Consider the following 11,533-nt stretch of genomic DNA (forward strand, 5'->3'; position numbering starts at 1 on the left):
CCAGGTTGTGGATGGCGCGTGGCGGAGCCCAGCTGCTTTCCGAACAACCCTGCCTGGCAGGGAAGGCGGGCTGGGTGGCACTGCGGGCGCCGCGCTCGCGGGCGTGCCACTCGCTCGTCCCCCGTGGGCCCGAGCGCCCTCCGCTCGCCCCTTCCAGCCGAGAGCACCTCCTGCCCCCAGCACCTTCCGGGATTGGGTCCTGCTTGCTGAGCGCATGGGCAAACGCTCTTGCAGCGGAGGGGAGGGCAGCGTGCTTTCTCTAGGTTTTTCATCATTTCCAGAATCCTTTTTTTTTTTTCCCCCCTTAAAATGAGATTCCTCAAATGCTTGCAAGAGCTGCTTGACTTCAAGTGAGAGGCTGACACTGAACTAGTTACCTCGCCTTAATTTGATTTATAGGCAAAGCCTCCTCTCCACTTCCCGGAGAGGATTGGAGCGAAATAAAGGAAAGGATGTGTTAAAAAAAGAGAACTTCTGCCGATTCCCTGCAAAAGTCCCCCCCGCTCCCCTCCCTCCGAAGGGCTTTTGCTTTGGGGGAGGAGAATAAACTTTAAATTTATGAAGTAATCTGTAAAATAATCCAGAACATGTGTTCTAGATTGCTTAGGCAGCTCCGCAAGAGGGTAAAATATGCAATTAAAATATGCTGTGAGTGGAATTAAACATGTGTATGCAATTTAAACAGATAGGCTTGTTTTTCATAACTCAAGGTGCGTTTTTTCCTTTTAAAATAGTTTTAGGAAATCATTCTTTAAGTCTGACATACTTGGCCGGCAGCAGATACTCAGCCTGTTTCATCCATAGTAATATCGCTACTTGTTTAACCAACAGCTAACCAATAAATAGTTGTATCACGTCAAAGGAAGCTGGGCTAAAAAACGATTTGGGCTTAACAGTACATGTTAAGTGGGCTGTGCATGGCGCACTCTCCCAAACTGTGACATTTAATGGAGCATTAGTGTTCGGTGCTGGGAGATGTTTGCCACTAGACCTGTATCGGGTTGTGGAGTTGTGTAGGTCCAGGAACTCCAGGCAGAGTCTTGGATGAGTGACTTGATTAAAGCTGTGCGCACACATCCCAGGACTATATGAACTGACAGGCCGCACTTGTTGCTTGATTGCTGAACTCCTAGGCATGGCAGTTACTATCCCACGTTCCTTCCTGGTTTCTGATGTCCCACGTGTGCTCGTCTGCTCACTTCCTTTTGTTTGCTCTGATTTTTATTTTGATTTTTTTGAATTTTGGGTGGACTGTTGTGTGCCGTTTAACAGACCCAGCTATTTGTGCGGGGGCCAAGAATTGTCACCTGCTCTCTGCCAGGTGCAACGCTAGTGTAAAATCTCCACGGAAGACGGTGGTGTTTAAGGGCACCTATAGACGTGCAGTGAGGCTGCTCTGACACGCTGTAATTACAGCACGGTGGAGCAGACTCGGTTAATTGAGTCTGCTGGAGTGTGGTAATTACCGTGCTCCAGCAGACTCTAGTGTCACGTGTATCAGCATCCCCAAGCTGAAAAATGGTGGCAGGGGCGTTTTAACTAAAGCTGGTTTGACAGACTTTAAAGTGCCACCACCGCCATTTTTCAGTGCAGGGGTGCTGAGGTAATTACCGTGCTCCAGCAGACTCTAGTGTCACGTGTATCAGCATCCCCAAGCTGAAAAATGGTGGCAGGGGCGTTTTAACTAAAGCTGGTTTGACAGACTTTAAAGTGCCACCACCGCCATTTTTCAGTGCAGGGGTGCTGATATACGTGATGCTTCAGGGCCTTTAATTAGAGTGGCTCTCGGAGCTATTCTGATTAAAACATGCCCCCCCCTCCTCCCCCCAGCATGTGTATAAACGCTTTAATTGACTAAGCTTGACTCAGTGACACCCTGGGGTTGTCAGACCTGATAAAACCTGAGGTATGTTAGCATTGTAAATCTTAATATTTAAAAAAAAAAAAAAAAATCCCAAGGAGTTGAGATCCTTTCTGAATTTCTGATCTATACCTGAAAGTTTTGCTGGCATGACTAATATGGCTAAAGAGTATGACTTTTTCTTCTTTTTCATTCAAGTAGTTGTACCTAGTGTGAACACAGTGATGCCAGTTGGTACAAGTCCTTTCTATATTGCATAGCTACTTTGCTTCTCATTCAGGAACTGCTAGGCCAGTGTCATACACCTTCATATTGACGTACCCACCTTCATCCCAAAGCAGCAGTGCCACTTGAAATGTAACGCTGTAATGAAAGCAGCACAACTTTTCTGCGTGCATCTGTCTCTGCTGTTTGTTTCTCTACCCTTAGCCAGCATTTCCTCCCAGTGATAAACTTAATTTCAGCCTCCCTTTCCCTCTTTCCCCCATACCAAAGCAGAAGGGGAGGGGAGAGAGCAGGGTGTGGGTGGGGAGCAGGGAGAGATCTTGACCGTCATGTTTTTGAACACCAGTGTAGAAATGGCGTAGCTGTTTGCGGTCAGCAGCCGGGCAGGGCTCAGAAACGTGTGCCCACATGCAACTCGGCCCTGCCTCGCTCTCAGGAATCTTGGCTTTCGTTTAAAAAAATGTGCATGTTGGGTGGGGGTGGGTAGGGGAATCAAGTCTGCACTATGGACTGTGCTAGCGTAGCCTGTTGGCTAGCAAGAAGAGATGGTTCTTGGCTAATACAGGTGGGCCAGCAGAAGTTCCTAATGTAGATGCAGTTAAACTGATCAAGGCTTGCTTCTGCTCGAGGGGACTTGTTCTGCTGCACCAGTACAAGCCACAGGTTGGTTAGCGTACCCCTGTCCACACTGTGAACACTTTGCTGGTATAGCGTACCGGTGTTCCTTCCCCTTTAAAATGCTTCTGGTACGGACACTGCCTGTACTGACAGCTTTTTCACCCCGTCCCCTGAGCAAAACGAGCGGGCACAGCTGTCAGATCGTCAGACCCCAAAGCAATGGCAGTCTTGGCCAGGAGCCTGTAGTGAAGACCTGGCCCTTGTGTAGCCAATGTACAGATGAGCCTGGAAGGACTGTTCTGATAGGGACGAACTGCCCCACTTATCCGGGAGGTATAGACTCGGGTTCAGTGATGGTGATCAAGATGTCATCGTTGTCAACGCTTTCATTCCTCGTGGAAGAGGGGAGAGAGGATTGCAGATCTGCATTTTGGGAGATACCAGATTTAAAACATCGGCATAGTTTTTTTTCTCAGTGCCTCATGTTGTTGGTTCAAGCATTTTTGGTTGAAGCATTTATATTTGGGTGGGAATACCACTGCTTTTTATTCCTCTGGTGTGACCTCTGCCTGGTTGGGGAGTCTAGCAGCATACCTACACTTGTGTGTTGGTTGTCGGCCACCCTCTAAAGAGGACTGCACAGCAGCTATGGGGGCGTGTAGTGCATATTAACCTACCTCTGTTAGCCAGTGGAATAAGCTAGCAAGGAAGTTTCTTGATCTCTCTTAATGGGGCTGGAAGAAACCTCAAGTGGTTGTCTAGTCTAACCCCCTGCCTAAGGCAGGATCATCCCTGTTTAAACCATTCCAGTTGAGTGTTTGTCTAACGCTCAATTCTTGATGGCTTTCTGAAAGACAGGCTTTAGCCAAACACAAGTTATTGGGCTCAGTAGTGTACCTGAGTGAAATTTAAGAATGTGTGATGTGCAGGATGCCAGACGAGATGCTATAACGGGCCCTTTTGTCCTTAAACTCTCGGTGTCTGTGGAACCGTACAGTGCTTTGGGATTCTTCATCAGGTTGAAAGGTGTTGTAGAAATATATAACTTAATTAAGTCAATATGGTGATGGTTTGGACTCTTCAGCTGACACAGCTTTTAAGTATGTTGTCAAATATATTGACAGACTCGGTTTCTGCTGCCTTAAACTGGTTCCTTCCTCATTATTGTTGACTTACTGAGAATTGCTGCAGCCTCATCAGCCTGTCATCTTTTTTCCTTTCCCACCCCGTTGGGTTTTTGTTTAGAATAGGGTTGCTCTCATTATTGGAGGGACAAGGCTTTAATGCTCTAGAATTGTTGACTTTTGCTGTATTTGTCTAACATGCAACCTCGAGTGTATGTAACTGAGCTACAGCCAGGCGGGGAGTTTAATGACAGCCTCTAATTTTGGTTCAGGCTAGCGTTTTCATAGCTAGGTATGGGATACTTCTTAGAAATAGAAGCATCTGTTTCTGTCCAACGGCTCCTTGGCAGTCTATGAAGTGAGCATGGAGGATCGCAGTCTAGCTTCTAGTACACCGGTGTATAGGTCACTGACCCTGCCACCACCGCAGCTGATGATGACTGGAAACCAAGCTGGCTTTCTTAGGAGAGAGACCAGGAACTGAACTGGACGCTTGAGACTGAATTCCTTCCTCCTCCCTCTGGGCTTTCTGGGCCAAAGAGAGGGAGATACTTGTTCATGGAAGAGTTTGTGCTGTCACTGCCTGCTCTGTGAGAGAACAGGATGCTGAGTGCCCAGGACTTTCACCAGCAGTAGGCTAATTTTGGTGGAATCTGAGGTTCATCCCTGCCGTGGCTGCTGCTGTTATTAACAGATATTCTTAATAACCAGGGAGGAATCCATTTAATTGGAGGCCTGCCATGCTGTGCTTTGCAGCCAAGGGGCTTGTCTTGCATTGTGCAGTCACACTTGGTACAAGAGATTCTAGCTGATGGCAGCTGCATGCTGTGCTTGGCGTTATGTGGCCTTCCCTTGGTTAATGTGGGTGCTTATTTGCCTGATGAAGCAGAGATAGCCACAGCATGTAGCACTGCTCTGCTTGTGGCTGTCTAACAATTCTCTATGGAGGGGTAGCTCAGCCTGCTTGCACCACTGGGCCCTGACATCCCTACTCAACTCCAGTGCCTGGCTGCCCATCTGCACGATGCGGGCACCTGGTAGGTGGGCTGTGAGGATTACTTGGGGCTGGTCCTGCACCCTTGGAAGTGGAGAGTGCCAGGTATAGGTCAGGGGTCTCTGCTGAGATGTGTGCTGGGAATGCACGAGTCTCTTCAGACTTCTGCATGCCTGGCGTGCAACTGAAGTGCATTTGGGTCTCCTGCTGCTGCCCACTTGTGTTGCTCCACAGTTCGGAGCACTCCCAAATCTTTGCTCAGCAGAGGGTTAATCCTGGAGTGACAGCAGGGTGTTGCAGCTCAGGCCTGAGATGCTTTGGCAGGGATGTGTGAAGGAAGGGTCTTTATTGGTGGTTGGAGTGGCAAGGGCAAAGACTGCTTCCCCAAGAGCAGTCATCGGTGTTGGGGACATCACCATCATTCCTCTTGGGTAAAGCCAGGACCTTTCTTTCCATAGGCCAGAACAGCCTCTTCTTGGCCTCCACGCTCCCCAGCAGAGGAGTGTGTATGTGTGATGTCCTGTGCTGACATAGAGGTTTAGCTACAACATCCACTTACGATGCCTGAGTCAGTCCATACCTCTTAGAGCTGCTGTTTCAGGTCCTTTGGAGAACTAGGCTGGCCTCCTGCTACTTGCTGCTTGGCTTAACCTTAGGCTGTGGTTTCATGGTCACATTTATGCAGTTATTAGCTTTGTGCTGTAAATGTCAAAGGTGACATTCCAGTGGCGCATGGGGACTGCAGGAGCAGGGCAGTCCCCACACTTTACTCGCACCCCAGTTTCAAGCCTGCCCAGAGCGGTTGTCATCTCCTTGGCCTCTTCATTGCCTTAGGAAAGTGTGGCAGCGCCATCAGCGACGCATAGGGGATGCATGCGCACCCCCTGAGATCAGCCATGCACCCCCTGGAAGCACCGGCTGCAAAATCGGAAGTCTGTGTATATGTGTGTGTGTCCCAGGTTGGTGATCGGCCGCTGGGGGGACCCACCCCCCTCCATCGGCGATCTGGTGCCTCCCCAGACTCGGGAGGCACCAGTTGCCCATGGGCAGTGCCACATTCAGCTCTGCCATCTTAATGCAGTAGCAATTCAGAGCCAGCCTGGAGAGGAGGCCGACTTCTCCAGTTACATAACCCTAATCACACAGATTGTAAAATGTGTGTAGCTACATTAGAGACAGGCTTAATGAGTTTCAACTGCTGGGTTTCTGCAAGATGCAGTTCAGTTAAATGACTGTCTAGAAAACCTTAGAGTGAACTGAATTCTGGTTCTTCACCCTGGTTTGTTAGAGAGCTGCTAATCAGCCTGGTCTTTGATCAGACACCGCAGGGAAAACATTGGATTTCCTTGGAAGCAGGTAAAAGTTTGGGCCTAGCAAGTGTGAAAGGCCTTCTCTGGTTTTTCCCCCCTTGCTGGCTACCAGAAAATTGAAAGGAAGGGATTCTTGTACTCTCCTTTTTCAGGCAGCGCTGCACCCTGCCTCGTGGAATGGCCTCGCTGTGCTGTTCCAAACACGCACAAGCAGACAGAGACAGTGAAGGTTTCCAGCTTACCCAACAACTAAGCATACAGCATACCTAGGACAACGGGCAGCCAGGGTAATGAATCTGCTAGCTAGCCCTGCCTGGGAGTGAGGTCCCAAGATTGGTAGCGCGACTCCTGGGCTTGTTCCCAAGCTGCAGAGAGACTCTAGCAGATTTTAAGAATCAGGTCTTTAGTGACTGAACACGTGCATCTCCCGTTGACTTGAGTAGGGATTGTGGGTGGTCAGCACTTCTGAAAATCAGGCTGCCAGCCTGTGTGTCTCAGGTTCCTCATCTGATATGGACTGTTTGTCTTCTAGGGATGAGAGGGCAATGCTAAACTCCGGGTTTCCGAAGGGCTGAGATCTTTATGGCCCAAATGTGCTCTGGGTACTCGGGGCAAGTCAGACTGAAGCCCATAGGGGCTGTCCTTGTGTACTCAGGAGTAGGAGCAAGCTCCTTCTGTTTAAATGCAGCTTGGTGGGTTTGGTTCTTGCTTTTCACAGGAGTGGCATGAAAAAATTCACAGGACTAGCAAGGAGAGCATCCCACAGACACACGTGGATTGGGAGTGGTGGTCTGCTCTGCTGGGACCGTGGCAAGTCCAGAAACCTTTGAGCCTTAAGACAAGGACACTGGTGCTTTGATGTTGTTAATCCCAGCAGATTTCTTTGAGTGGAAACTTGCAGGGTCTCGGGGTAGGCTGGGCTATGGCAAGAATGCATACCTCCAGGCTGAGAAAGAGATTGTCACTCCTCCAAGATCCTTCTCCTTCCCTTGAAACAACCCCATGCTTTGATGCCCCCCACCCTGGCAAAGAGGCCTGGGTGCTATCCTCTTGGGGGTGGGAGAGAAGATGAGGAGGATTTCCTGAAGTGCTGGCTGGCACCGCTGTGCATTGGTCCCTGGTGGATGGATTCCACGAGCTGGAAAGATCTGTTCAAGTTTAATGTACAGCTCTCTCCTTACACAGCCCCGAGACCGAACCAGAGCTGACTTTTGGGACTGCAGAACGGGGGGAGGAGAGGAGCAGGGACCTGGGGGCCTGAATGAGGTTGTTCCAGCTGGGTCAGGAAAGATGGGAGCTGTGAGGAAGGAGAGCGTGAAGGGATGGGGGAAACCCCAGTGTCCTGCAGTCAGCCCGGGGCTGAACATGCTGCCTCTCGCTGATCTGGGGAGGCAGGGTCTGAGCTGGGAATGCTTGTGGTATCTCTTGACTCGCATCAGCCTGGAATTTGTCTGGCTTTGTGCCACACGCTAAATAAAACACATGCAAAAAATCCCAAATGGTGCTGGGGGCTCCTTCTCCCCTTTGGTTTCCAGCCCCTTTCTGGGCTAGGAGCCCACAGGCTAGATTTCCTGCTAGTGAGCTTTTCAAATGACCAAGTAAGAGCCCCTTGAAATAGGATACACCCGGGAATTTATCCAAGGCCTCATCAACTAGGGTGTCACTTCTGCAGAATATGGGCTGACTTTTGGTTACTTGGATGGTTCCTGTGAGTAGAGCAATTCAAGCACGGGGTGGGCCAGTGCTAATGCGCAGCAAAGTATGAAAAGTGCCCCAGAGATAAGAAACGTCACTTTGACTGAGCAGGGGCTCTTGCATCTTTCCTGTTAATTCTGCCGAGCCGTGGGGGCTTATACAGGGATGCAGGTGGCGTGGTGATCTTACAGTCTCTGTCCCTTCTCCCTCCTGCCCTCTCAGCCATGATTCATGACCACCGTAAAGTCCACTTTTCTAGTTGTCCCTCAGCCAGCCGCAAGTTTGCACTAGCGTGGCCCAGAGGTAACATCACGGGCCTCTCCCTTGTGTAGACACTGCTTTATTTCTAGTCTTTGAACCGAGCTGAATGTGTTTCACCCATATGAGTGCAGGCAGAATTTAATGCCTTGCTAGCTAGAGGGAAGACACCTGGGACGGCAACATAGCTGCTTCTGCCTACTGTTAACAGAGAGGAGTCATGTTGGCAATGATGTGTGTCCTGTTGCATGGTTTATTCGCCATCAGGGACTTGCCTTCCTGAGGGGTGGTCTGCTCTAGTTTCTTGCTCAGAAGAACTAAAGAGAAGGTTGAAGGAGCTCTGCGCAGGGGCAGGATCTTGTCAGGAACATAAATCATTCCTAATCTGGATGCTGGCAGGGCGTCGCTTCCAGGGTTAACTCTACTTTGGGAGTTTTAAAAACGATTCTGCAAAGCAAATAGCCAGCCTGCAGAATGCCTGCCGTCGGCTCCTAACAACGCCTACTCCCGGTACTCCTGGTTCTCCCTGCCTCCATTCAGATCTCGCACACTGTATAATCTGATAGCAGAATAGCACTCGGTGTGTTTTTTCAGGCACGTAACAATCTTCTAAAGTTCACTTAATACAGGGGTGTGTGTCAAGTGGAGTTGTCCTTTCTCAGTTGTGATGTACCTGTGAATAGGAAGCATAATTCAATCCATTCCTAGCTCCCCGCTTCCCCACTCCCTGCAGAGACGCCCCTAGGGAGCAGGGGCTGCTTGTGGGCTAAAATAGAAAATGTCTGTTAAAGTAGGCAGGTAATGGCAGAAACTGGAGACAGAGGAGGCCCATCGAGTGCAGGCAGAGGGACCTTTGCCACCTGTATCTTAGTGTGTAGTCGTGTGTGGCTTTTCTTCTGAGGTGTCTGTGAAGAGAGAGCGGGGGAAAGTGGCAGAACCAAATTCAGAATATTCCCACAGGTATTTAAAGAACTCGGGTGGAAAGGGTTTAGGGGGCTTATTTCTTTACAAAATACCCAGTGTCCCGTGATACTTGCTACCCAGCATTATGACTGGGCCAGTTGGGAACAGAAAGTGAAACTGGTGAATTCGTTCTCGTTCCACAGGCTGAGAGCAGCAGAACAGGGATAAATGGCGCCGGCACTAAATTAAATGGGTTTGGCAAAGATTTTTGCTTTAAATTTAGAACCAGTCGGTTATGGAGTAAGAGACAGTGGGGGAGGGACTGGAAAGGGGTCAAATCCTGCTCGGTTACCCCTCACAACTCTCTTGAAGGCAGTGGGGTAGCACATTTAAACTGGGAGGAGAGTTTGGTCCTTACCACTTTTTGCTTTAATGTGAAGCCTGTGAGTGGCTTTCTTGTTCCAGCTGGTGGACGGGCAGACCCGCTTCGGTTCAGGGTCCAGTCGGTTAAAATCCTTCTGTGCTTCTCTAGCTTCAGCCTCCAGAGGCCGTGGAAACCTAGGAAAAGGTGGCAGCAGTGGTTCTCCTTCTGAATTGCAATGCTTTCTCTGGCTCTGCACGTGGTACCAGTGTGACGGGGGTGGTTCAGGAGGGTTTAGTGGTGTCCAAGTCTTGCACTCTGCTTTCCTGACTAGAGATGAGTCCAAATGAGTTCTGCTTTCCCTGTTGGATACTGGTGGTTCTGACCAAGGGACCCGGGCCTGGAGACTAGTCTGAGCGCGGGCCCAGGAGCTTATACACTAGTGCTAGGCCTAACTCTTGGGTTCCCTTGTGGCTGTGAGCCGGTTGCGTGGGGCCCCGGTCCTGATGTGAGTTGTGCATCCATAGACCCACGTTGAGGGACTCTACCTGTGCCAGGCTCAGAAGGTCTCATGAGTACTGGGGCCGACAGTAAGGGCTGCAGTGTGTCCATGTGGTGTGTTCTCTGGATAAACTTGGAAAGCGCTTGTTATCTCTGTATCTAGACAGCTGACGCTAACATAATACGCACAGTCCCCTTTGCCCCTCATTAAAAAAAGATTTTCTGCGCTTTGGGAAGCAAGCGTAATGAGACTCACCCCGTGTGTCTGGCTCTTCCAGAACAGAGCAGTCGGACGGCCCAAAGGGAAGCTGGGCACTGCCTCTGCAGTGAAGCTCGCGGCGAATCGGACGACGGCAGGAGCGCGCCGGAGGAGGACGCGATGCCGCAAGTGCGAGGCGTGTCTGCGGACAGAGTGCGGCGAGTGTCACTTCTGCAAAGACATGAAGAAGTTCGGGGGGCCTGGCAGGATGAAGCAGTCCTGCATCATGAGGCAGTGCATTGCAGTAAGTGCATCGCGGGAACTGGCGAGACATTTCACCAGGGTGTGCTTGGGTGAACTCCATTTTCAGACCTCTCTCCCCCCCCCTCACCCTCTTCCAGCCAAAACCCCACAAAACTGAGGTGGGATTTCTGGTTAATTCTGTTGCTTTGGGTTTTCAGGAGTTTTGGGGGTAGGGGTCAGGACTAGGACTGTGCCATGGAATCTGAAGCTCTTCGGATTTCAAGTTGGAGAAGGCTCCAGGTCGGGTCCAAGGCTAGAAGGGGGTGGCCGGGTTTGGATCTTGCCAGAATTTCTTTCCTAGCTCAGCTAAATGCAGCAGAAATCCTGGGCTAGCATCTCCCAAGGCTTTGGCACTGGTGAGCCCGGCCCTTAGGCTAGACCAGGCACGGCCTGGGATCGACTGCCTTTCTCACCGTGCAGTGCCTGTGGGCTCGCACCTGGGAGCTGCTCTCTGCAGGGAGGAAATGCAAGTTGCAGCCTTCACCCCGGGGGTTAGTTGGTCAGTCAGGCTCCTGCGTGGGAGTTTCCCCTGACGGATTTGAAGCTCTCTGGACCAGCCGACTCCAGCCGTTGCTCATTGGTTGCACGTGTGAAGAGAAGGCAGTTTGTCTGGAGGTGCTGATAATACTTACCACGTGTGTAGTGACTTCCATCTGGCCTTGTTTAGCTTTGCAGCACGTGCAAGTTTCTAGTTCTTGGTGATGGAGAAATTGAAACTGAGAGCGAGGAGGCGTTTGGCCAGGGTCGCGTGATGGAGCGGAAGATCCAGCCTGGAACCCAGGACGACGTAGCTGGGTTTTCAGGATTGCTCAGCATTGAGCAGCTTCCATTGTTTCCATAGGAGCCGCTGGGCATTGACCCCCCGCAGTTGTGACCCTCTGACTCCCAGTCCTGGCCTAGACTTCGCATCCCCCTTGCAACAGGAGACTTGGCTTCTGCTCTCCTGGGTCTGTGCCCGGTGCTCTGACTTGCTTGGTGACCTTGGCTAAGCTGCTCAGTGCCTCAGGCTCATCCTCTGCAAACTGGAGAGAACACCTGCCTGCTTCTGAAGCACTTCTGCAGCTCTAGAGGACTTTTCCACTGAGTCCCCTCTTTACAGGGCTGCAGCACAAACTGATCGGAGCAGGAGAAATTGTTCAGAGAATCCTCCTAGCCCCTGAATACAAAGCAGAACCACTCTT

General features: G+C 50.6%; 1 protein-coding gene across 1 annotated transcript in view; it reads left to right on the forward strand.

The window, feature by feature from the left end:
* KDM2B (lysine demethylase 2B) overlaps window positions 1-11,533 on the forward strand; it is a 136,574-nt gene that overhangs the window by 107,563 nt on the left and 17,478 nt on the right. Inside the window, exon 13 of the mRNA XM_006015198.3 lies at window positions 10,129-10,353. Within this exon, the coding sequence (XP_006015260.1) occupies window positions 10,129-10,353 (225 nt within the window). The remainder of the gene's footprint in view (window positions 1-10,128; window positions 10,354-11,533) is intronic.

The sequence above is a fragment of the Alligator sinensis genome, unplaced genomic scaffold (assembly GCF_000455745.1).
Source record: "Alligator sinensis unplaced genomic scaffold, ASM45574v1 scaffold628_2, whole genome shotgun sequence".
Lineage (NCBI taxonomy): Eukaryota > Metazoa > Chordata > Crocodylia > Alligatoridae > Alligator > Alligator sinensis.